Source organism: Cervus elaphus, chromosome 5 (assembly GCF_910594005.1).
Source record: "Cervus elaphus chromosome 5, mCerEla1.1, whole genome shotgun sequence".
Classification (NCBI taxonomy): Eukaryota; Metazoa; Chordata; class Mammalia; order Artiodactyla; family Cervidae; genus Cervus; species Cervus elaphus.
The window spans coordinates 107709987-107737456 of record NC_057819.1 but is presented as its reverse complement, the minus strand read 5'-3'; the positions used below and the strand labels follow the sequence as shown (position 1 = coordinate 107737456).

Genomic DNA, 27470 nt, shown 5'->3' with positions numbered 1-27470 from the left:
CTTTTTTAGCATCTTTGATAGCTGATGAATTTCTATTTGATTATTGTCATCACCTCTCCCTCGCTTCTCCCAGCCCATGTCAGTCCTGGTATTCAAGTATAGGGAGCCCTTACAAGGAACCAGTTTTATGCAGTTCTTATAGAAAACTCAATCAGTTAATAAGTAGAAACTTACCTTCAGGTTTCCAACTAGATACGTTTAGAGGTTGAGGGACTCTTAGTGATGGAACCTGGCTTTATCCACTGCAAGAAGCATTTCCACAACAGCTGCTAGATGATAACTTAACCTCTGCTTAAATATTTCAAATAATGTGCTCTTTATTTGGCTGTTTCTTACTCTTTTCCTCTTTAAGAACTAATTGTTGTAATTTTTTACTATTTTGAAATTTAATCTTCCTACTGTCTAGTCCTACGTTTTGAAGAGATATGATCTTACCTCTCTTGCATATGAAACTGTTCTGTTATTTGAGAAATATTTTTCCAAGGTTTGTTTTGTTTTTTTTTTGGTATGTTAATCATCTTGTCATCACTTTTTTTTTACATGACATAATTACAAACTTTGGTCACCAGTTTATCTTCCTGGATGGAATATAATTTTATTATCCATTTTAGAATACTGCATTCATAGAATGCTCTATTTTAGATCCATGTAATTATAGATAAGGTTTTACGCTAGCACTGAAGCAGAAACTCTCCCAGATCCCAGTGGCTTAATCAGGTAGAATTTTTTTCTCTGTGTGTACAATTAGGGTGGTGAGGTCATGTTCTACTTCAGGGGCCCAAATTCTTAGAGATTCTGCCATCTTCATTCTGGGTCTTCCAAAGTTGCCAAAGCTATTGACGACTACCAATTGACTTATAGGAGAAGTGAGAGAAGGTCACCAAGGGAGGTTAATAAAACCTGTCCTGGAAGTGGTACATGATACTTTCACCCACATTTTTTTTTTGCCAGAACTCAGTCACGAGGCCACACTTAACTGCATGGAATACCAGGAAATAGAGTTTGTCTTTGTGTCAAGGAGAAAAGGGAAATGAATTAGGTCAACAGTTAGCCAGTCTGTTACTATCTGGGATATTGAAATGTAATACCTTTATTGTACAGATGACAGGAGTAAGGTTCAAAAAGACAGAAGTGATTTGTCCAAAGTACACTTATTGGCGGAGTGGTAACTATAATAACCTGGCTTTACAGTTTTAATCTCACAGTTACTTGAAAAAATTAATTAGTTAATTTTTGGCTGTGCTAGGTCTTCGTTGCTGCATGTGGGCTTTTCTCTAGTTGCAGTGAGGGGGGCTAGTCTTCATTGCGGTGTGCAGACCCTAGAGTGTGTGGGCTTCAGTAGTTGCAGTGTGGGCTCAGTAGTTCATCACATGGGTTTAGTTGCTCCCTGGCATGTGGGGTCTTCCCAGACCGAGGATAGAACTCATGTCCCTTGAGATTCTTAACCACTTAACTCTGTCCCCTTCAGGCAGATTCTTAACTACTAGACCACCAGAGAAGTCCCACCATTTGTTATTTTATCTATAAATACTAGATTATTGTTTTTTTAAGGTTATTGTTTGTTTTTTTTCTGAATTACTTTTTTGGCGCTGCTGCGGCTGCTAAGTAGCTTCAGTTGTGTCCAACTCTGTGTGACCCCATAGAGGCAGCCTACCGGGCTCCTCCATCCCTGGGATTGTCCAGGCAAGAACACTGGAGTGGGTTAGCTCACTGTTATGTAAATTCCCTGACTAGGGATTAGACCTGTGCACCCTGCAGTGAATGTGTGGAATCTTAACTCCTGGACTGCCAGGGAAGTTTCTAGATTAAAAGAGAAATACCACCCTCCTCCCCCTTAAACATAATTGTAATGCTGTTAGGATCCGTTGGATCATAGAAAAAGCAAGAGAATTCCAGAAAAACATCTGCTTCGTCGACTGCACTAAAGTCTTTGACTATGTGGGTCACAGCAAACTGTGGAAAATTCTTAAACAGATGGAAATATCAGACCACCTTACCTGCCTCCTGTGAAATCTGTATGCGGATCAAAAAGCTGCAGTTAGAACCAGATATGGAATAACAGACTGGTTCCAAATTGGGAAAGGAGTACATCAAGGCTATATATTGTCATCTTGCTTATTTAACTTATATGCAGAGTACTTCATGGACTGGATGAAGCACAAGCTGGAATCAAGATTGCTAGGAGAAATATCAATAACCTCAGATGTGCAGAGGATACCACCCTTATGGCAGAAAGCGAAGAACTAAAGAGCCTCTTGATGAAAGTGAAAGAGGAGAGTGAAAAAGCTGTCTTAAAACTCAACATTCAGAAAACTAAGATCATGGCATCTGGTCCCATCACTTCATGGCAAATAGATGGGGAAACAATGGAAACAGTGACAGGCTTTATTTTTTGGGGCTCCAAAATCACTGCATATGGTGACTGCAGCCATAAAATTTTTATAAAAGATGCTTGCTCCTTGGAAGAATAGCTGTGACAAACCTGCTGCTGCTGCTAAGTCGCTTCAGTCGTGGCTGACTCTGTTCGACCCCGTGGACGACAGCCCACCAGGCTCCGCCGTCCCTGGGATTCTCCAGGCAAGAACCTAGACGGCCTGTTAAAAAGCAGAGACATTACTTTGCCGACAAAGGTCTGTCTAGTCAAAGCTATGGTTTTTCCAGTCATCATGTATGGATGTGAGAGTTGGACGATAAAGAAAGCTGAGCGCTGAAGTAATTGATGGTTTTGATCTGTGGTGTTGGAGAAGACTCTTGAGTGTTCCTTGAACTGCAACCAGTCCAACTCTGGTTGCAGGAGATCCAACCAGTCCATCCTAAAGGAAATCAGTCCTGAATATTCATTGGAAAGACTGATGCTGAAGCTCCAATACTTTGGCCACCTGATGCGAAGAACTAACTCATTGGAAAAGATCCTAATGCTGGGAAAGATTGAAGGCAGGAGGAGAAGGGGACGTCTGAGGATGAGATGGTTGGATGGCATCACTGACTCGATGGACATGAATTTGAGCAAGCTCTGGGAGTTGGTGATGGACAGGGAAGCCTGGCGTGCTGCAGTCCATGGGTTTGCAAAGAGCCAGACGCGACTGAGCTAAACTGATATGCTTGCAGTAATCAGTAATAATTCCTTAATATTGTGGTTGTTGTATTGTTGCTGTTTTGTCAATTTATCTACCCCTCCTCCCAGTCTTTTGAGATTGCTTTGTATTCTTGATCTTCACAAGTGCTCTTGAATCTGGCTAGATGTCTTTTCTAAGTTTTGGAAATTCTTGCCTGTTATCTCTTCAGATTGTTTTTGTTACATTCTTTCTTTCTTTCTGGGATACCAATTACATTTATGTTAAAATTTTTTTAAAACAAACATTCTCTGTGTATTCTTTTCTGATGATTGGATGCATTCAGGGTGGTATGGCTGTAGACTATTCTGTATTTTCTCTTTGCATTCTGTGCTTTAGTCTGGATAATTTTTTCTGATCCTTTTTCTAGACCGCTAATTCTCTCTTCATGTGATTTTGATACCTGTTAAAACCATCCACTGGGGTGTTAAATTTTCATTACTGTATTTTTCAGTTCTAGAATTTCCATTTGGTTGTTTTTTTTTTTTTTATGATAGTCTGAGATTTTGTTTTGTTTTTTAAGTCTTTATTGAGTTTGTTACAGTATTGCTTCTGTTTTGTGTTTTGGTTTTTTGGCCTAGAGGCATGTGGGATCTTTGCCCCCTAACCAAGGATCAAACCCTTACCCCTGCATTGGAAGGCAGAGTCTTAACTGCCAGAGAAGTGCCTGGTTCTTTTTTTTAGTCATCTAGTTTTCTGGCTTACTTCTGAGTCTTGTCTTTCAAATATGTAAAATATGTCTTTTAAAGGTTAAAAATGAGGTTTTAATTTTTTTTTTTAATTTTTTTATTAGTTGGAGGCTAATTACTTCACAACATTTCAGTGGGTTTTGTCATACATTGATATGAATCAGCCATAGATTTACACGTATTCCCCATCCCGATCCCTAATTTTTTTATTTTTCTTTTCCTTCCAGTCTTATTGAGATAATTGACATAAAACACTGCATAAGTTTAAGGTGTACAGTGTAATGATTTGACTTACATACATCATGAAATGATCACCAGAATAAGTTTAGTGTATGTGAACATCCATCATCTCATATAGATAAAAAGTTATAGACATAGAAAAGAAATATTTTTCTTTGTGATGAGATGTCTTAGGATTTATATCTTAACAACTTTGATATATAACATATAGCAGAGTTATATTTATCATGTTGTACATTATATCCCTAGTACTTACTGATCTTATAACTGAAAACTTGTACCTTTTTGCCTGCCTTCATCCAATTTCCTCTTATGTTCCTCTCACCAATCTCTGGAAACCACAGACCTGATCTCTCTTTCTATAAGTTTTAAATACAATATTTAAAATTTTTTGTCTGATAACTCCATTATCTAGATCTCCTGTGAGGATTGTTTGTTTTTCCTTAGGTTTTCAGTCAGATTATATTCACCTTGTCATTACTGACCTGGTTCTGTTTCATTGAGTGGTGGGCATTGTACATGAAAAATAGTATCATAGAAAAATGGTACTGCACCTATTTGCAGGGCAGGAATAGAAGACACGGATGTAGAGAACAGACTTTTGGACATGTGGGGAAGGGAAGATGGGATGAATTGAGAGAGTAGCATTGACTTGTATACGTTACTGTGTGTGAAATGGGGCTTCCCTGGTGGCTCAGGTGGTAAAGAATCTGCCTGCAATGGAGGAGAGACAGGTTCGATCCCTGGGTCTGGAAGATCCCCTGGAGAAGGGAGTAGCTACTCATTCCAGTATTCTTGTCTGGAGAATTCCATGGACAGAGAAGCCTGGTGGGCTACAGTCCATGGGGTTACAAAGAGTCGGACACAGCTGAGTGACTAACACATGTGTAAAATAGATAGCTAGTGGGAACCTTCTGTATAGTACAAGGAGCTCAGCTTGGCGCTCTGTAATGACCTGGAGAGATGGTATGGGGGTGGGATGGGAGGGAGACTCCCAAAGGGGGAATATATATAGCTGCTTGACGTTGTATGGCAGAAACTAACACAATATGGTAAAGCAGTTATACTCCAATTAAAGAAAAGTAGTGTTGATTAACTAGAGGTCTAAGACAATGATATATTTCTCTAGAGAATTTTTAGAGTTGTTTTTGGGTAAGTGGCTGGGCAAGGGGTACTAGCAATCCTAAAACATTTTATTCTAATGAGACAGTATGAGGTTTTAAAGCTGGGTTTCAGTTCCTGGGAGATTTTCTTATGATTCTTTTATTTCACCTTTAATTTTATGTGTTACCTTTTGTGGTAACAATTTCAGAGCCTGGTAGTTTACCAGATCCCTTAGGCACCCTAGAGGGCTTCAGGTGCTAGGTTTTGCCCCCTTAACCTTAAACACTGCTTAGCTTTTCAGCTTTCTTTACTAGAATCATCAGTCATCTCCAGAGGAAAAGCAGACCTGTTACCTCTCTTTGAAGTTCTGACACATGGTTTGCTACCAGTGGTCTTCCAGTCAACTAAAAGTTCTAGTTCTTTTTCTTGTGAATTATTAAGCTAGATCTGCTGTTCATCCTGTTGCCAGTTTTGCCACAATTATGAGTTTCTCTTTTTAAATGTTGACTCAATTTATCTTTATTTCATGTTGTTTTAGTCAACTGTAGTGAATGTGTGCCTTTCATTCCAGAGTCAGGCTTTTAAACATATACATTGATGTATTTGTCATTTCCTCTCTTTCAAATTTATTTTGCTGTTTTACTTTTACCAGTGGTAGCTTAAATAAAATGATTGAGGTTGGGAGAATGGGAGGGGAGTTGAAGTTTGAAATATAGGTGTTTGGGGGTAGGTGATGGCTATCTCATTGATTCTAAAGATAAACTTACGGGTTTGTTTGACTTAGATGAAAGTGAAGAGGATGAAGATGATTTGTTGCAAAGGACTGGGAATTTCATATCCACATCTACATCTCTTCCTAAAGGAATCTTAAAGGTGAGAATCAGTAAAATTGGACCAAACCAGCTAATTACCTCAAATCCAATATACTTCTACTTGCAGACCTATGGCTTTCTGTTATCTCTGGGATTAAATGTGCTCCCTGTCTTTTTGCCTTGATAAATATTTGTGTAAGGTTTTTTTTTCCTTTTGCAAAAATGATAACATTAAATTACCTTCCCAGGAATCTTCTGTGATTCTTGCTTGATTCCTCCTTTTGCATTTCTCATCCTTTCTATTCACAGCAGCCTGGTTCCTGCTGCATGGCAACAGTTTCATTGCTAGACTCTTCACTTCCACTTCTTCCTCAACCATTCTTCCTACAGTAGCCTGAAGGGTCTTTTAAAAATAAAGCGTCATGTCCTGTCACTTTTCATTGCTCTTTGTAAGCTTTCTTATCATAGTCTATACTACCCTCTTCTGGGATCTGACTTAATGCTTATGTCTTCAACTTCATCTCATCCCTTTTTCTCTTATTCCTTATTTAGTCCGCGCAGACCTTGTTTTTCTTTCTCGCACATGCTGAGTCCTTTCCTGCCTCTGAACCTTTGTTCTTGCTCAATCTTCTGTCTGTTTTTTAAGCACCGCCAGTGGCAAACTCGTTCTTACCTTTCTGCTCACATAATGCCCTAGAAATGTCTTTCCACTTTGCCTGTTAAAGTGGCTTACTCGAGACTTCCCTAGTGGTCCAGTGGTTAAGAATCTGCTTTCCAATGTGGAGGACTTGGGTTTGATCGTTGTCAGGGAACTAAGATCCCATGAACCACAGAGCAACCACACCCATCCATTGAAACTAGAGAGACTGCTGCAACAAAAACTACTGCATGTTGCAATAAAGATTCCCCATATGCTGCAACTAAGACTTAATACAGCCAAATAAATATTTTTTAAATCTTTTTTTTAAAAAGTAGCTTACTCTAGTTACCTTCTAATTTACTCCTGTTCCTGTATAGCCTGTTCATTACCACTTGTTCATTGTTATAACCAAGTGCCTACCCAGCACTTACTTCAGATATCTGTCAAATGAACTGTTCTCTCTTTGACATTATTTTCCCCATTTTAAAATGGTAGCATGTGAATTATATGAGAAAAGGGGATGTTATCATGGTAAATGATTAGAGTGATTCTGTCTATCCTTACTCTGAAGATAATTCATTTAGCTCCTCATAGAGTGAGCTAAATTCACTCCTCATAGAGTGAATTCACCTCTATTGAAAATGTAGTCATAAACAGAGCATCATATGATACTATGATGTTTTATATAATTTCATTTTTAATGCAGAGGGAAAAGCCTGTAAAAACAAAAGCGTGAAAATAGTCCAAATGACACATGAGATCATCATTACTTTAAACTAACAACTATATATCCTGAGAGAAAAACATTACCAATCCATACCAACCATTATTATTCAGTTGCTAAGTCATGTCTGACTTTGTGACCCCACGAACCGCAGCACATTGGGTTTTCCTATCCGTCACTGTCCTGGAGTTTGCTCAAGTGGACATGCCAACCACAGAACCTTGGAAGTGACCACTTATTGCCTCTTATTTTGTACCATGACTACAGCGATGCCAGAGTAGGAGTTTTAAGTAAAATTTCCATGGAAGTAAAAATCTCTTAACTCAAATGGATTTATCTTAGGGAAATGATTGTGTACTTGAGTTCTAAGCCTTAACGATTTAATCTCCTTCTTTGAAAGATTGTAAAAATGGATTCTTGAATAGTAAAACACTCTACTAGAATACTAGTTGGTCACAGAGCTGTGGTCTTCTGGTTTTCATTCCAGTGCAGTTTCTTTTGCATTGTAAACTATAATGTCTTTTCTTCGTGCTTTAAAGAAAATAATGTTAACCCATTTGAATTGATAAAATTTCAACTTTATTTTTCCACAGATGAAGAACTGCCAACATGCTAATGCTGAACGTCCTACTACTGCTCGGATCTCATCTGTGCAGTTCCATCCTCGTGCACAGGTTGTGATGGTCGCTGGACTAGATAATGCTGTATCCCTGTTTCAGGTATGTGGAGACTTGTAGTGAAAAGTGTTTATAATCAGCATACATGTCTTTGGAAATAATTAAAAGGAATATTTTATAATTCCTTATAGGTTGATGGAAAAACAAATCCTAAAATTCAGAGCATCTATTTGGAGAAGTTTCCAATCTTTAAGGCTTGTTTTAGTGCTAATGGAGAAGAGGTTTTAGCCACGAGCACTCACAGCAAGGTTCTTTATGTCTATGATATGCTGGCTGGAAAGCTAATTCCTGTGCATCAAGTAAGAGGTAAGGTTTCTATTGAATACATTGACACCCGCAGCCCACAGCTGAGTTTGTTGAACAGTATTTACAACCGCTTTTCTTTTTCTTACGATAAAATTCTTAAAAGTAGATTTCTTTGGTTTTAGTGTGTGGAGAATGTGTTGTTGAGATAATGTGTTTGAATGAAAAAAGTGAGCTGACTGTATTGGGGGGAAAAAAAGCACATATGGGGAAAAAAATCATAGTTTGCAAATCTGTATTCCCTTAGACTAGAAAGGCAGTTGCACATATTTGGCTATAAAACTGTTGCAGCAGAAAGAATATGAGCCTGGGAGCTAGAACACCTGGGTTCTACTTCTTTGGACAAATTATTTCACTTCTTTGTTCTGAAATTTGGATACCCTCCAGTTCTTCTGGTGTTTGTTTTAATACAATTTTGATTTACATTTAAAGGAAATAAAGCACTGCTTTTGGAAGTTGTACTTTGAAAAATGAACCACTTAGAAGATGTATCATCAGATAAAAATTTGTCTTTCCTCTGCCTTATCTATTCTTTGGCATTCTCCTACCCCCGTTACCACAAAAATACAGTGACACCTTCATGAATCCTTTGGGAACCAAAGACCTTGTGATGAAATTGGTTCGGTTAACATTATAAATCTTGGGAGGTGCACCTGGCGTATGCTACAGATTCTGGCTATCTTTCTGTTAAATTGCACATATGTGGGGCTATAAAGGATGGGTTGCACTGTAGAACCTTTTTTCTGCTAGTGTTTAAAAGTAAGTAATGCCAACTTTAGATACACTTATGTATGTTTTTTCAGTGTTTCCAGGTTTCTCTTTTATGTGTTACTGACACTTTCTATGATCCTTTCCAAGGGGGTTCTTAATTTATCTATTTATGCTTTAAATCAGTGCTTCCCAAACATTAACGTGCATATAAATCACCTGGGGATTATATTAAAATGCAGGCTCTGATTTCTGCATTTCTAACAAGTTCTCAGATGCTGCTGGTCCGTGGACTTCCCTTTGAGTTGAAAAACCTTAAACTGTGTCTGCATATTGAAATAGGAAACAACATATAGTAGTTGTTATTAAATATTATTCCACTAATTGAAAGGAATGTGCTCACGTCCTTTTGCCTTGTATCCTCTTGGGAGAAGCAAACCAGTGGTGACTGAGACCTGGTAGCTGGTGATGTGTACTGTGGATCTGCTGGTATGCAAGAGTATGTATCTGATCACTGGCTTCTTTTAAGACATGGTATTTATCTTTGGCTTTTAAAAGATATTTCCTTCTCTTCCCTCAATAAGCATAACTTCATAATAATGATAATAATAACAGTAATGGTAAATGTATTTCTTTTTGTGGTGTTATGTTACTGAATGTAACTCTTAATCTCATCATTATAAAACTTAATAACTCAAGAAATTAATTAAAGACAGTAGAAAAAGGGTGAAAATTGCTGACAAGTTAGTATATGCAAGCCTTTTGTGTATGTGAGCTCTTAATTGTTGTAAATGCAAATCTGAAAAATGAAGAATTCAGAATTGATGCATTCCGAAGAATTCCACATTGATGGTTCCTTCCACTAACCTGTCAGAGCTTGTAAAGTGGGGTCCATGGACTCTAAACATTCAGTAGTCTGTGAAATTGGATAGGAAAAGCATTACATCTTTATTTTCACTAAACTCTAACTGAAATCTAGCATTTCCTTCAGTTATGAAAATTTTAAACAATCAATATTTTTAGAAGAGTATCATACATTTCACTAGACTGGCACGTACAAAGGTTGAGAACCACAGATTACTAGTTCAAACTCCAGGTGCAGTTTCTGTTACATTGTTTAGATGGACAGTTCTTAAGAGAGCTGTCTTATTCTCGGTAAAGGTTTTAACTGTTTGGGAATTAGTTTGTCAGGCAGCCATTTTAATATATAGGCATTTTGATGTGGTCATTGCTGAGCCTCAGTTTTCTTTCTGTAAACCCAAGGATTCTAAAATATTAAAGAATTTTTTAGAAGCTTGTAACTGAGCACCTTGAAATGGTATGGACCTAACAGAAGCAGAAGATACTAAGAAGAGGTGGCAAATATACACGGAAGAACTATACAAAAAAGATCTTAATGACTCAGATAACCACAGTGGTGCGATCAACCCCCTAGAGCCAGATATCCTGGAATGCAAAGTCAAGTGGGCCCTAGGAAGCAACATTACAAACAAAGCTAGTGGAGGTGATGGAATTCCAGTTGAGCTATGAATTCTAGTTGAGCTATTTCAAATCCTAAAAGATGATGCTGTTAAAGTGCTGTACTCAGTATGCCAGCAAATTTGGAAAATTAAGCAGTGGCCACAGGACTGGAAAAGGTCAGTATCATTCCAGTCCCAAGGAATGGCAACGCCAAAGAATGTTCACACTACCATACAATTGCACTCATATCACACACTAGCAAGGTAATGCTCAAAATTGTCCAAGTGAGGCTTAAGCAATACATGAACCAAGAACTTCCAGATGTACATGCTGGATTTAGAAAAGGCAGAAGAATCAGATCAATGTGCCCACATCTGATGGATCATAGAAAAAGCAAGAGAATTCCAGAAAAACATCTGCTTTATTGACTACGCCAAAGCCTTTGACTGTGTGGATCACAACAAACTGGAAAATTCTTAAAGAGATGGGAATACTAGAACCCCTGACCTGCCTCCTGAGAAGTCTGTGTGCAGGTCAAGAAGCAACAGCTTCTTGGAACAACTGACTGGCTCCAAATTGGAGTACATCAAAGCTGCATGTTGTCACCCTGTTTATTTAACTTATATGCAGAGTACATGATGTGAAATGCCAGGCTGGAAGAAGCACAAGCTGGAATCCAGATTGCCAGGAGAAATATCAATAACCTCAGATATGCAGATGATACCACCCTTATGGCAGAAAGTGAAGAAGAACAAAAGAGCCTCTTGATGAAAGTGAAAGAGGAGAGTGAGAAAGCTGGCTTAAAACTCAACATTCAGAAAACTAAGATCATGGCATCTGGTCCCATCACTTCATGGCAAATAGATGGGGAAACAATGGAAACAGTCATAGGCTTTATTTTGAGGGGCTCCAAAATCGCTGCAGATGGTGACTACAGCCATGAAATTAAAAGATGCTTGCTCCTTGGAAGAAAAGCTGTGACCAACCTAGATAGCATATTACAAAGCAGAGGCTTTACTTTGCCAACAAAGATCCATCTAATCAAAGCTATGGTTTTTCTAGTCGTCAATGTATGGATGTGAGAGTTGGACTATAAAGAAAGATGAATGCCAAAGAATTGGTGGTTTTGAACTGTGGTGTTGGAGAAGACTCTTGAGAGTCCCTTGGACTGCAAGGAAATCAAGCCAGTCAATGCTCAAGAAAATCAGTCCTGAATATTCATTGGAAGGACTGATGCTGAAGCTGAAACTCCAATACTTCGGCCACCTGATGCGAAGAACTAACTCATTGGAAAAGACTGATGTTGCGAAAGATTAAAGGCAGGAAGAGAAGCGGGCAACACAGGAAGAGGTTGGTTGGATGGCATCACCAACTCGGTGGACATGAGTTTGAGCAAGCTCTGGGAGTTAGTGATGGACAGGGAAACCTGGCATGCTGCAGGCCATGGGGTCGCAGAGAGTTGGACATGACTGAGTGACTGAACTGAAATGAGCTGAACTCAGCACCTGCCACTTTGTGAATGCTCATTGTTAACTACTGCCACTGTTAAGAACAGCATATAATCTGTCTGATCACAATCAGACCACTTCCCATGCTGTGGAATTTGGCTCTGTTCTGATTAACTTGGACGTTCTTTTTCTTATCAGTTGCTCACCAGTTGACCCAAAAACTCATTCTCTAAGCAGTAGCAACATTTACAATCTGACATTATTAAGTTGTATATCTTTTTTTCTCAAGGCCATATTATGAATTTTATTTGGCTTCTATTTTGAAAACTCCAGCTTTTGTAAAACAGTTGTAATATTGATATTGGTATTTATTATTACTATATTTTGTGTGATGTTAAAAGCAAAATGCTGTGTACACGTAACTGGCATTACACAGTGTAAATGAAACCGATTGGTGTCATTTTATGGAGGCTCTGAAGATCGCTGGTACCATAGTCCTTTATGTCTCAGTGCAGAGAGGAATTCACCAAGAGCACAGTGGTAGATAAGAAGTGATCTATTAGAATGGTACATCTGTGAGGCCTCTAAGCGGCTGGGTGAGAAATGCCGTGCTCTGAGAACTTAGTGGGCTACAGTTTCATAATCAAAGGAAAAGTGAGGAGGGGGAGAAGATTTCTTTGTCTTTCTTGAACAGATGTCATGTTTTCGTCATCAACTCCTCCAGATTGGGCACAGGAGTTTTCTTGTCCCTGTGTGATCAAGCTAGGTCCACAAATTTGTTTTTCATGTGTGTAGAGAACATATCCTAGGGATCATTAACTTAGCTCACTGGGCAAGATATGTGTCTCATGCCACCATTGGTTTATTGTTTGGGAGCATGTCCTGTGCTTTTGTTGCTAAGCAAGCCTGTTTGGTTTTGCGGTTAAGCAAACCTGCTTTCTTGAATAATATTAACTAACAGAGGTCTCCCATATTTTTCTGTTTTCTATTTCTAATTCCTAGTGGGATTAACTGTTTAATCACCTATCTTGTCCCTTCATTCTGTCCTTATCATTCCCCTCTCCAGCTGTTTACCCTTTTATTCTTAAAAAGGGAATAAGGGGTGAAGTTCTTTCAGTCAGTAGCTACTTTCAGCTGAGAATGGGCATAGGCCTGTCAGGGGAAGGAATAAACACCTGGCTGATTGTCCCTTTTTTAAAATTTCTTTTTAAATGAAACAGGTGAATATTTGTAATGATAAAAGGTATAATTCACAAAGAAGATAGACATCATAAACCACCAGACACCTAGGAACAAAGAAACATGGATACATAAAGCAAAAATCAGGACAAATATAAGGGAAAAGAAAAAATAATCATAGTGACACATACATTTCTCTGAGAATATTTTATCAAGTGCAGAAAAAATAAGAATAGAAGCATCTTGAATGATGTCATTAATAATTTAAATGTAATATATTTCTGTTTATAGTATATTAATCTATATCCTACACAAATATATGTTGTCGCTTTTCTATTTGGAGAACTGCAAGTCAGTGTCACTCTGGTTAGCATTATCTTTTTAGTTCTCTTAGATGTTAAGCATTGGGGAATCTAAAAAAAAGTTTAGGAATCTAAAAAAAGTACAACAGTATGCATCAGAAAAGTCATTAAAAGAGATTATAACCATAATTTTAAAGATCTGAAGCATTTTTTCCCCCAGTGGTTTCCAAATCCAGAAGGGGGTCACTTGAGGCCTCAGTCTGTTTGTTTTAATTAGGCCCAGAGTCTCAGTGTTTTATATTTTAGGGTCTGTTGAATCTTTTATCTCAGTTATAGATTTAATCTGTTCCTTTTTTTCTGTTACTATCATTTGGTGATGAGGGTGACTTTTTGTCCCTCGCGAGATAGAATGGTTCCTAATTTAGTTAATAAGTCCCTTTTATTAAAGAAATAGGGTAATTAGGCATAAAAAGAAGGCAGTGTAGAAGCAGCCGGTTTTTGATGTTACAGAAAAGGGGTCCCAGGAAAGTGGGCCCCTGTCTCTTTCCTGACATTCCCATTACATATTTCTTATAGTTGATAAGGTTTTCAGTCCTTTGGGTTAAGACCAAGAAGATGCAGCAGTGTTCAGGAGAAATTCTGTCAAGTGGCCTGCCATTCCAGTGACCACCTGAGGCTCAGGGTTAGTTGTATATGTGCCATCTCTGGGCAGGGCCACTTCTAGCCTTGGGCCCTGTCAGTCTTTGGATCGTGAAACCATCTATGGTTCCGAGAGGCCCCCGTCACTTGTTGGCATCTGGGGCCTTGACTCTGCCAATGCCCTGGCTGTTTGCAAGGGCACATGGATCACACTGTTTGTTCTAGTGTCCCTTCTGTCCACACAGGGCACACTTACCTTGTCTAGGTGCCCAGTGCCCATGGCCTTGTGTCTCCCATGTCCAGTTTGGCCCAGAAAGTCTGGCCTCTGCTTTGGTGGTCCCTGAGTAGACAAAGCCATCGCAGTCATCTGAGCCTTTTCTTTTTCTCTTTGGCTGCCTTCAGTGTTTTTGGCCATATCCCAGTTATTGAAAACCAGATAAGCCAGTTGAAGTAAATCACTCATAGAGGGTCTGAGGACCAGCAGTTTTTTTTTAAATTTTGTGCCTGATGTTTGGGGCGGACTGGGCTATGAAGTGCATAGCCAAAAGGGCTTGTTCCTTGGGGGAGGAGAAGTCCATATTTGTGTACTTTTTATTTTTTTATTTTTGTTTCTTTTGTGCGTATGTACTTTTTAAAAGCTTTTATTAATCACCCTTGAAAAACTGTAGTATTTTCATCCTGTCCCTGTTTTGTTTTTTGTTTTTTTTTTAATAATTAACAGGGTTCTCTGTAAACTTATTTTATACCACTTGTTAAACAGTTAATCATATGGTCCCGTCTATCTCTATCAATAAAATTTACCTGATGATTCCATTGTGAATCTGCCTCGGGGGACAGCGTTGTTCCCTGCCTGGTGTACTGTATGGCTTTCCTGGGTTGCCATCTGGTTAGCATGGGCTTGGAGCCTTGGCTCTTGCCTGTGAGATAGCCCTCGTTGGAGCAGCCATTTCCATGAATAAAGTAGCTTTCACCGAGGCAATAGTTAGCTATATAAGAGTTTCCTTCACATGTTAAAAAATCCACCATATAATTTAATTAAGATTTGTACTTAACAACTTTAGATGTTATCCCTTCTACAGTAGTCCCCCCACCAGGTGTTAATGTCTAAGAACTTGCCGCAAAGGAATAGTACAGAAAAAGTCCCTAGTGAACTGGTCTGACTGCAAATTGGAAATAAAAGATCAGCATTTTTAAGGATCGGAGGGAGGGAAAGACTGACATTAAGGCTCAAGAAGTCATCTTCTGTTGGGCACTTTTAGTAATTGGGGGGAAAGTACCTTAAATCCTCCCCCCCTCCCCACTCACCAAAAAAAGTTGATTCCTTTCAGTTTTTTGGGGGGTGAGGGGAGGGGGCATGGTGTGCTTAAGAATACCTGATAAGAGGTTTTTTATCTAGTGGGACACAGTTCATTAAATGTTTATTTTTTTAAAACCATATATCCTCTGATTATAGATTATAAACATTTGGTCTTTTTTCAAAGATAAATTACAGTGATCAGCTTCAGAAACAAGCTTAGAATACCTTCTTAGTAACTCAGTTAAGTTTTACAATAATATAAAATAACAACCAAGGCTATTTCAAAAGTAAGTTTTAAACAGTAGATATGTTCCCTGTCCTGATGATTTTCAGAGTTTGCTGAGGCAGAGTTCCCTTCTGTGGTGGCTCATATGGTAAATTCAGGAGACCTGGGTTTGATCCCTGGGTTGGGAAGATCTGGAGGAGGGCATCGCAACCCACTCCAGTATTCTTGCCTGGAAAATCCCATGGACTGCAGCCCTCCAGGCTCCTCTGTCCATGGGGTCGCAAAGAGTTTGGACACGACTGAGTGACTTAAGCCTCAAGTAGCAGAACTAAAATTTAATATTTATAAAAATACAATTTTCCCCCAAATTACCCTTACTTTTACCAAACATAGCCAAATTAAGATAGATTTGTTTGTAAAATAAGAAGTCTGGTTAACTGATCATATAGGCTTGTATGTTTGTCCAATAAAGAAAAAGGATACCCCAAGTGAAAAACACATTTTTATCACCCCCCCCCCCCACTTTTCTTTTTTTGATGAGGACATTAGCTTTGTAACCAAGAAAAGCTTTAACCCATTAAATAAAAAATGGGGTTTGTCAGGGAGCCGGAAGAGTCAGGCAGCTGTCTTGGATTTTCCATAGCCCTGATTGTTTAATTTATAGCTTAGTTTTTTAAATTTAGTACTGAAATCTTATAGACCAGTTTAGAACTTGAATCCACGTAGTTGGGACTCCAGCCTAGCCAAAACCCATATTGGAACTTGAACCCGAGCGTAATTGCAATTACACACCTGGTTTTAGGACTTGAATAAGTTCAGATTTTTGATGTCTCATCACAGAATTCAGGAGAGACAAAGTGATGGGTATTTATTTAGAGAGAAGCACAGTTCAGAGTTGTGCGCCATCTCAAAAGGTAAATAAGAGGCGTTATGAGAAACAGTCTTGAGTTTTAATCAGGGTTAGAAGGAAAGTCTCAGAATTAAGGTGGTTTCTTGCCAAATAAACTGAGATAGAAGAGAAGAATGAATTGCTCTAGTGAATGTAGTAAAAAGTCTTCCGAAGTTAAAAAGGAAAGAAATAGAATGGAAACAGATGTAGAGCATAGAAGGAAAACCTCAGAGTGAACGAGATTATTAACCTGTAACATTTAGTGGCTGACTCTGTCCCAGGCTAGCTGTTGAATGTGCACAAGCATAGCCTTTATATTCTTTTCATGTTTCTGTGCAGCCACGACTCGAACCTTGTCAAAGCCTCCGGAGAGTGAAATTCTTCCTTTTCATAAACCATTTCCCTTGTCTTCTGCACCAGCAAAAAGATCTCTTCCACATCTCCTGCCACCTTTCTGTGGCAATCCATGCTGATTACCATTGTTCTTTCGGTTCCTTCTCTCTAAACATCTATATCATCAATCCCCTGGGCTGTACTTAGGTACCTGATCAGAGCTCCAAAGCATTCAGGGTTGATCGGCCCGACTGCAACAGGCTGTCATCGAAGGAGCACCCCCCCTGGAACTCCTGGCCCATGGCATCCCGTGGCCCTGCTAGGACCTGACCCTAGACCTTCTTTTCTTGCCACAGGCCTGCCGCAGTCACCAGCTGAAACTGATTGATGTCATTTCAGGAGGGCTCTGAAGAGCTCCGGTACCACAGTCCTTTATGTCTCAGTGCAGAGAACAATTCAGTGAGAGCAAAGTGGTAGCTAAGTGATTTATTAGAATAGGATGCTTGTGAGGCATGTAAGCAGGTGGGTGAGAAATGCCGTGCTCCAAGAACTTATTTACTGGAAGGACTGATGCTGAAGCTGAAACTCCAGTACTTGGACCACCTGATATGAAGAACTGACTCATTGCAAAAGACCCTGATGTTGGAAAGATTGAAGGCAGGAGGAGAAGGGGATGACAGAGGATAAGAAGGTTGGATGGCATCACCAACACAATGGCCATGAGTTTGAGCAAGCTCCGGGAATTGGTGATGGACAGGGAAGCTTGGCATGCTGCAGTCATGGGGTCACAAAGAGTCGGACACAACTGAGCAACTGAACAGAACAGAACAGAACTTAGTGGGCTACAGTTTTATAAAATCAAAGGAAAAGTAGGGAGGGAGAGAAGAGCTTATGTTTTGAGTAGGCATCATATTTTCATCATCAGCTCCTCCTCCAGGTTGAGCAGGGGAGTGTTTTTGTCCCTGTGTGGTCAAGCTATGTCCACAAGTTGTTTTATATGTGTGCAGAGAGCATGTCCTATGGATCATTAAATTAACTCACTGGCAGGATATGGGTCTCATGCCACCATTGTTTTATTTTGGGGTATGTCCTGTGCTTATGTTGCATAGTTTTGCTAAGCACGCCTGTTTGGTTTTGTGGTTAAGCAGACCTGCTTTCTGGAGTAATCATTAACTCACAGGGGTCTCCCATTTTTTTTTTTACTTGAAATCTCCTAGTGGGATTAACTATTTACTGACATATTTTGTCTCTTCATTCTGTCCCTGTCATAAGCTTTGGATAAAAATATCACTGTCTGTCTTATTTTTCCAGTTAATTGATAAGGCAGTTTTGTTTGTTGGATGTCTGATATTTCCTTCTTGAAGACAACCTCCGCTCCTTAATTACCCCCAAACAACAGGCTTATTCAGAATGAAAAAGTAAGGTCTTTCATTGTGGGCAGAGAGCTGTGGACTATGTATCAGAGTCCTCTGGAACTTTGTCTCTACTGCTGCCGTCCTTGGTTTGTGTTCACCCTGGTCCCGCACAGTTTGAGGGACGTTTGTTTACTTGTGATGCCTGTGCAGTCTGCGATCCTACAGGACTGTGGTGGTGCCCAGCTGTAGGCTCCATGGTGAATACTTTGTGTTGTCTCTTGTGTTCCCATTGCCTGATACTGTGCCCTTTGGATTGTGTCTGGAGGGGTTTCCAGCTGTAGCCTCAGACTGTGGTAGACCTGATCTCCCTTTCCTGATTCTTCATGTAATGGTATTTTCCCTGTGTTTGGAGCTGTCTTTTTTGATTCTGTAGTCAGTGTATAATGTTTGCCCAAAATTTGGGATGAATATTACCCTTGTAAGACTAGAGTCTAGAATCACTGTGAAGAAGATTGGTAATCCCTAGCCGAAGTAACCCTAGTAATTGGAAACAGGTATCTGGATTGATTCCAGTCAAGGAAGTTAGGGTGTAGTCTTTTGGTGGAGGTCTAGAGTGGGAGGCCCAGTTTTGTAGTATTATAAACCAGCTAGACAAAGAGTGTTAATAGCCCAGAGATGGTCTGTGGGACCTTTAACCATCATTTTCCTGTGGCGAAACAGGAACTCTTCACTGGATTTTTCTAGTTTCTTTTTCCTGGTTAATACTTAGCCCATTAAGTTTTTTTAAATAACTTTTTTGACTAAGTAATACATTCACATGGTGCAAAAATCCAGAATGTACAAATGAATGGCTAGTGAAAATTCTCTTCTACTCTTGTCACCCTGGCCATTTGCTTCCTTTCACTGGAAGTATAGCCAGTTATACTTATTATGTATCCTTTCTGTTAGACAACTTTTTAATGAGTATGTTGGCTCTTTAAGCAATTTAATATCAGAAAGAATCTGTTGTATAGTATGAGCCTTTCAGGCATGGAAAAGAAACATGTGCCACTATAAATAAGTAAATTGACTCTCTGGTCTATATATTTAGCTCATGTGATTTGGTTACATGAGTCTTGAGAAGATAAATAACTCTTAAATACATTACTGACATGTGATTTTGTTTTTTCCTTTTGGATCCACAAAGTTAAGAAATAGACTTCCATATATCATGGGATCTTTAGTAGGTGGATAGCAACTAGTTTCTACATGTTACTATGTTTTAGCTATCTCTAATGGCAGTGTATTTCCCTTTGGTGATGAATGTTGTGACAAAGAAGTATAATTTATTCTTTCAGTTTATTTATGGGTATTACTGTACATTTAGAAAATTAATCAATAAGTTTACTATTTGGAGTGCTGAGTCTCTGGCCTGCAATTAAAATGGTGAATGTTAACCAAGAGAAAGAACAGAAGTTTGCTAAGCATTTATGGCAACCCACTCCAGTATTCTTGCCTGGAAAATCCCATAGATGGAGAAGCCTGGTAGGCTACAATCCACAGGGTCACAAAGAGTCAGACATGACTGAGCGACTTCAGTTTCACTTTCACTTTATATTTGGGTTATACTCGATGCATGGAGTCAGACTTATTCAGTGTCTGAGCCTACATTTTATTTAAGGCACTTAAAAAGTAAGAGACTCTCAATTGTCAGTCAGTAATTGCATGCTATTAATCCTTATTGATTCATTTCCGTTCTTAGGTTTGAAAGAGAAGATTGTGAGGAGCTTTGAAGTTTCCCCAGATGGGTCCTTCCTGCTTATAAATGGTGTTGCTGGATATTTTCATTTGCTGTCTATGAAGGTGAACCATTGTTAGCTGTTGCTTTTTCTAGGATAAGACATTAGTCCAAGTAGGAATAGCCTTGAACCATAACTCATGGTGTCCTTAAATCAGCATCCCAAGTAGAAGAACACAGTGGGGCTTGGAGAGAAGTTGTGGGCAGTAGGGGAAGAATTTTTTTTTTTTGAAGTATAGGAAAGAACAAAGTTAAGTAGGTGCTACAAAACAGGAGAACCAGATCATTTTTATTCTACACATTGTGATTCTTCTTTACAACTCCTAACAATTTGATAAGTAATATTTCTTATTCTTTCAGACGAAAGAGCTAATTGGTAGTATGAAAATTAATGGGAGGATTGCAGCATCCACATTCTCTTCAGATAGTAAGAAAGTATATGCATCTTCAGGTAAGTTAACAACAAGATGTGTTTAAATATAAAATTTAATCAAAACTGAGTTTGATTTTAGACTTCTGTGTTAGTAAGAAAATCATGTTTATTTTTAAAATTCATTTTTCATTGCTGTTTGCCTTCTCATTTACTAACTAGTAATGGTGAAAGGGTGTACTATTTGGGGAAAAGATGGGAAGAAGATTCACATTTGAAAGATAATTCATTCTGAGACTTTTTTTTTTAAAGAATTGCATTTAGGGTCCACCCTCTTTTTAAAATAGTTTTAAAATAAGTATTTTGTTATTTTTGACTCTTCTGGGTCTTTATTGCTGTGTGCTGGCTTTCTTTAGTTGTGGTGCCTGGGTGCCACTCTGGTTGTGGTGTGCAGGCTTCTCAATGCAGTGGCTTCTCTTACTGCAGAGAGGGGGCTCTGTGGTGAGCCAGCTGCAGTTGTTGCTGCGTGTGGGCTGAGTGGATGTGCACAGGTTTAGTTGCCGTGCCGCATAGGGATCGAACTGGTGTCCCCTGTATTGCAAAGCAGTCTGTTAACCACGGAACCACCAGGGACGCCCCATTCTGAAACTTCCTTATTTTCTTTATAAAAGTTACTTAGAATCATTATTTCTTTTCTTTTAGCCAGCTTTCCCTTAGATGCTGTTTGGAATTTTCTTCACTACTGACTGAAAACAGTTCTGATCTTGGTATTTCTGTAGTGCTATTTTTTTAAATTATTTTTTTATTGAAGGATAATTGCTTTACAGAATTTTGTTGTTTTCTGTCAAACCTCAACATGAATCAGCCATAGGTATACATATATCCCCTCCCTTTTGAACCTCCCTCCCATCTCCCTCCCCATCCCACCCCCCTCGGTTGATACAGAGCCCCTGTTTGAGTTTCCTGAGCCATACGACAAATTCCTGTTGGCTATCTATTTTACATTTGGTAATGTAAGTTTCCATGTTATTCTTTCCATACATCTATCTCACCCTCTCCTCATCTCTCACCATATCCATAAGTCTGTTCTCTATGTCTGTTTCTCCTTTGCTGCCCTGTAAATAAATTCTTCAGTACCATTTTTCTGGATTCCGTATATGTGCATTAGAATACAATATTTATCTTTCTTTTTCTGACTTTCTTCATTCTGTATAATAGGTTCTTTTCTAGGTTCATCCACCTCCTTAGAGCTGACTCAAATGTGTTTCTTTTAGTGGCTGAGTAATGTTCCATTGTGTGTATGTAACAATTTCTTTATCCATTCATCTGTCAGTGGACATCTAGGTTGCGTCCATGTTCTAACTATTGTAAATAGTGCTGCAGTGAACAGTGGGATACATGTGTCTCTTTCAAGTTTGGTTTCCTCAGGGTATATGCCTAGGAGTTGGATTGCTGGGTCATATGGTGGTTTTATTCCTAGTTTTTAAAGGAATCCCTGTAACATCTTATATAGTGGCTGTATCAATTTACATTCCCACAGTGTGCAAGAACTGTTGCTAGTTCAAGAATGTTCTTGCTAGTGCAAGAATGTTTTGTTTTCTCCACATCCTCTCCAGCATTTATTGTCTGTAGACTTTTTGATGATGGCCATTCTGACAGGTGTGAGATGATAGCTCATTGTAGTTTTGCTTTACATTTCTCTAATAATGAGTGATGTTGAGCATCTTTTCATGTGTTTGTTAGCTATCTGTATGTCTTCTTTGGAGAAATGTCTTTTTAAGTCTTTTTTCCAGTTTTTGATTGGGTCATTTGTTTTTCCGGTATTGATTTGTATGAGCTGCAGGTATATTTTGGAAATTGATCCTTTGTCATTTCATTTGCTGTTATTCAAGTGTTCTGCCTATGTTTTCCTCTAAGAGTTTTATAGCTTCTGGTCTTACATTTAGGTCTTTAATCCACTTTGAGTTTATCTTTGTGTATGGTGTTAGGAAGTGTTCTAATTTTATTCTTTTACGTGTAGCTGTCCAGTTTTCCCAGAACCATTTATTGAAGAGGCTCTCTTTGCCCCATTGTACATTTTTGCCTCCTTTGTAAGAAATAAGATACCCATAGGTGCATGGGTTTATTTCTGGGCTTTCTATCTTGTTTGATTGGTCTGTATTTCTGTTTTTGTGCCAGTACCATACTGTCTTGATGACGGTAGCTTTGTAGTATAATCTGAAGTCAGGAAGGTTTATTCCTCCAGCTTCATTCTTCTTTCTCAAGACTGCTTCAGCTGTTCTGGGTCTTGTGTGTTTCCATATGAATTGTGAAATTTTTCATTCTAGTTCTGTGAAAAATGTCATTGGTAATTTGATAGGGATCACACTGAATCTGTAAATTGCATTTGGTAGTATAGTCATTTTCACAATATTGATTTTTCCTACCCAGGAACATGGAATATCTCTCCATCTGTTTATGTCATCTTTGATTAATCATTGTCCAATAATTTACTGTGTACAGTTCTTTTGTCTCCTTAGGTTAGTTTATTCCTAGATACTTAATTCTTTTTTTGTTGCAGTGATGAGTGGGATTGATTTCTTAATTTCTCTTTCTGATATTTCATTGTTAGTATGTAGAAATGCAAGTGATTTCTGTGTATTGATTTTGTATCCTGCGACTTTGCTAAATTCACTAATTAGCTCTAGTAATTTTCTGATACTGTCTTTAGGGTGTTCTATATACAGTATCATCTCATCTACAAACAGAGCTTTACTTCTTTTCCAATCTGGATTCCTTTTATTTCTTTTTCTTTTCTGATTGCTGTAGCTAGACTTCTAGAACTATGTTGAATCATAGTGGTGAAAGTGGACACCGTTGTCTTGTTCCTGATATTAAGGGGAATGCTTTCAGTTTTTCACCATTGAGAATAATGTTTGCTGTAGACTTACCATATGTTGAGGTAGGTTACTTCTATGCCCACCTTTTGAAGTTTTAATCATAAATGGGTGCTGAATTTTGTCAGAGGCTTTTTCTGCATCTATTGAGATTATCATATGGTTTCTTTCAATTTGTTAATATGGTGGATCACATTGATTGATTTGCATACATTGAAGAATCCTTGCTTCCCTGGAATAAACCCAACTTGATCATGGTGTATGAGCTTTTTGATGTGTTACTGAATTCTGTTTGCTAAAATTTTGTTGAGAATTTTTGCGTCTATGTTCATCAGTGGTACTGGCTTGTAGTTTTCTTTTTTGTGTGTTGTCTTTGTCTGGTTTTTATATCAGGGTGATGGTGGCCTCATAGAATGAGTTTGGAAGTGTTTTTTCCACTGCAATTTTTTGAAAGAGTTTTAGAAAGATAGGCATTGGCTCTTCCCTAAATGTTTGATAGAATTCTCCTGTGAAGCCATCTGGTCCTGGGCTTTTGGTTTTTGGGAGATTTTTGATCACAGCTTCAATTTCACAGCTTGTAATTGGGTTGTTCATAATTTCTATTTCTTCCTAGTTCAGTCTTGGAAGATTCAACTTTTCTAAGAATCTATCCGTTTCTTCCAGGTTATCCATTTTATTGCCATACAGTTGTTCATAATAGTCTCTTATAATCCTTCCTTTGTATTTCCGCATTGTCTGTTGTAACCTCTTCTTTTCCATTTCTAATTTTGTTGATTTGAGTCTTCTCTTTTTTCTTGATGAGTCTGGTTAAAGATGTGTCAATTTTGTTTATCTTCTCAAAGAACCAGCTTTTAGTTTTATTAATCTTTACTATTATTTCTTTGATTGCTTTTTCATTCATTTCTGCTCTGATCTTTATGATTTCTTTGCTTTGGGGTTTTTTTTGTTCTTTTTCCAGTTGTTTTAGGTGTAAAGCTGGGTTGTCTATTTGATGTTTTTCTTGTTTCTTAAGGTAGGATTGTATTGCTATAAACTTTCCTCTTAGAACTGCCTTTGCTACATCACATAGGTTTTGAGGTGTCATGCTTTCATTGTCATTTATTTCTAGAAGTTTTTTTATTTCCCTTTTGATTTCTTCTGTAACCTATTGGTTATTTCGAAACGTATTGTTTGCTCTCCATATGTTTGTGTTTCTTACAGTTTTTTTCTTGTACTTGATATCTAGTCTCATAGCATTGCAGTCAGAGAAGATGCTTGATATTTCAATTTTCTTAAATTTACTGAGGTTTGATTTGTGATCCAAGATGTGGTCTATCCTGGAGAATGTTTCATGTGCACTTGAGAAGAAGGTGTATTCTTCATTTGGATGGAATATCCTGAAGATATCAATGAGATCCATCTCATCTAATGTATCATTTAAGATTTGTGTTTCCTTATTAATTTTCTGTTTTGATGATCTGTCCATTCGTGTGAGTGGGGTGTTTTAGTGTGCTACTATTACTGTGTTACCATCAATTTCTCCTTTTATGTGTGTTAGTGTGTGTTTTATGTATTGAGGTGCTCCTCTCTTGGGTGCATAGATATTTACAGTTTTTATGTCTTCCTCTTGAATTGATCTCTTGATCATTATGTAGTGTCCTTCCTTATCTCTTGTCAGCTTCTTTATTTTAAGGTCTGTTTTATCTGATACGAAGATTGCTACTCCAGTCTTCTTTTGCTTCCCATTTGCATGGAATATATTTTTCCATCGTCTCACTTTCAGTCTCTGTGTGTCTTTAGGTCTGAATTGGGTTTCTTGTAGAAAGCATATATATGGGTCTTGTTTTTATATCCATTCAGCCAGTCTGTCTTTTGGTTGGAGCATTTAATCCATTTACATTTAAAATAATTATTGATATATATGTCCCTATTGTCATTTTCTCAATTGTTTGGGGTTGATTTTGTAGATCTTTTTTCTTATAAGTCCCTTTAACATTTGTTGTAAAGCTGGTTTGGTGGTACTGAATTCTCTTAACTTTTGCTTCTCAGAAAAGCTTTTTATTTCTCCTATCAATTCTGAATGAAATCCTTGCCAAGTACAGTAATCTTGGTTGTAGATTTTTCCCTTTCAGTGCTTTAAATGTATCCTGCCATTCCCTTCTGGCCTGCAGTTTTTGCTGAAAGATCTGCTGTTAAGTGTATGGGGTTTCCCCGTATGTTACTTGTTGCTTCTCCCTTGTTGCCTTTAATATTATTTCTTTGTGTTTTGTCTTTGTTAGTTTGATTAGTTATGTGTCTTTGCGTGTTTCTCCTTGAGTTTATCCTTTATGGGACTCTTTGTGCCTTTTGGACTTGATTGACTATTTCCTTTTTGATGTTGGGAAAATGTTCAACTATAATCTCTTAAAAAATTTTTGCATACCTTTTCTTTTTCTCTTCTTCTGGGACCCCTATAATTCAATGTTGCTGCGTTTGATATTGTCCCAGAGGTCTCTGTTCTTTTCATTCTTTTTACTTTATTCTGCTCTTCAGAAGTTATTTCCACCATTTTATCTTCCAACTCACTGATTTGTTCTTCTGCTTCAGATCTTCTGCTATTGATTTCTTCTAGAGTATTTTTAATTTCAGTAATTGTGTTGTCTCTGTATGCTTATTCTTTAATTCTTCTAGGTCTTTGTTAATTGATTCTTGCATTTTCTCCATTTTGTTTTCAAGCTTTTCAATCATCTTTACTATCACTATTCTGAATTCTTTTTCAGGTAGTTTGCCTATTTCCTCTTCATTTATTTGGACTTTTGTATTTTAGTTTGTTCCTTCATTTGTGTAGTATTTCTCTGCCTTTTCATTATTATTACTTTTTAACTTACTGTGTTTATGGTCTACTTTTCCCAAGCTTCAAGGTTGAATTCCTTCTTCCTTTTGGTTTCTGCCCTCTAGGGCTGGTTCACTCATTTGTGTAAGCTTCCTATAGGGTGAGATTTGTGCTGAGTTTTTGTTTGTTTCTCTGTTTTTCCTCTGATGGCCGAGACTGAGGTGGTAATCCTGTCTGCTGATGATTGGGTTTATATTTTTGTTTTGTTTGTTGTTTAGATTAGTTGTCCTGTACAGGTCTTGTATTCAAGTGGTTTCCTTTGTGGGAGTTCTCACTATTTGATACTCCCTAGGGTTAGTTCTTTGAGCCCCTTTTTTTGGGGGGGACTGGGCAAGAATACTGGAGTGGATTGCTGTTCCCTTCTCCAGGAGATCTTTCTGACTCAGGGATTGAACCTGGGTTTCCCACATTGTAGGCAGACGCTTTACCATCTGAGCCACCAGGGAAAAGTAGAAAGTCTAGAAACACCTGGAGTAACAGGCAAATTTGGCCTTGGAGTACGGAATGAAAGCAGGGCAAAGGCTAATAGAGTTTTGCTAAGAGAACGCACTGCTCATAGCAAACACCCTCTTCCAACAACAAAAGACAAGACTCTACACATGGACATCACCAGATGGCCAACACTGAAATCAGATTGATTATATTCTTTGCAGCCAAAGATGGAGAAGCTCTATACAGTCAGCAAAAACAAGACCAGGAGCTGACCGTGGCTCAGATCATGAACTCCTTATTGCCAAATTCAGACTTAAATGAAAAAAGTAGGGAAAACCACCAGACCATTCAAGTATGACCTAAATCAAATCCCTTATGATTTTACAGTGGAAGTGAGAAATAGATTTAAGGGACCAGATCTGATAGACAGAGTGCCTGATTAACCATGGACGAAGGTTCATGACATTGTACAGGAGACAGGGATCAAGACCATCCCCGTGGAAAAGAAGTGCAAAAAAGCAAAATGGCTGTCTGAGGAGGCCTTACAAATAGTTGTGAAAAGAAGATAAGGGAAAAGGAAAGGAGAAAAGAAAAGATATTCCCATTTGAATGTAGAGTTCCAAAGAATAGCCAGGAGAGATTAGAAAGCCTTCCTCAGTGATCAATGCAATGAAATAGAGGAAAACAGTAGAATGGGAAAGACTAGACATCTCTTCAAGAAAATTAGAGATACCAAGGGAACACTTCATGCAAAGATGGGTTCGATAAAGGACAGAAATGGTATGGACCTAACAGAAGCAGAAGATATTAAGAAGAGGTGGCAAGAATACACAGAAGAACTGTACAAAAAAGATCTTTACAACCCAGATAATCATGATGGTGTGATCACTCACCTAGAGCCAGACATTTCTGGAATGCAAAGTCAAGTGGGCCTTAGAAAGCATCACTGCGAACAAAGCTAGTGGATGTGATGGAATTCCAGTTGAGCTATTTCCAATCCTGAAATATGATGCTGTGAAAGTGCT

General features: G+C 38.4%; 1 protein-coding gene across 2 annotated transcripts in view; it reads left to right on the top strand.

Annotated features, from left to right (window-relative positions):
- UTP18 (UTP18 small subunit processome component) overlaps positions 1-27470 on the top strand; it is a 66327-nt gene that overhangs the window by 9462 nt on the left and 29395 nt on the right. Inside the window, exons 5-9 of one of the 2 annotated variants that reach the window (XM_043904118.1) lie at positions 5916-6019; positions 7916-8041; positions 8131-8305; positions 19881-19981; positions 20277-20367. In XM_043904118.1, the coding sequence (XP_043760053.1) occupies positions 5916-6019; positions 7916-8041; positions 8131-8305; positions 19881-19981; positions 20277-20367 (597 nt within the window). The remainder of the gene's footprint in view (positions 1-5915; positions 6020-7915; positions 8042-8130; positions 8306-19880; positions 19982-20276; positions 20368-27470) is intronic. The other variant, XM_043904119.1, reaches the window with a different exon arrangement.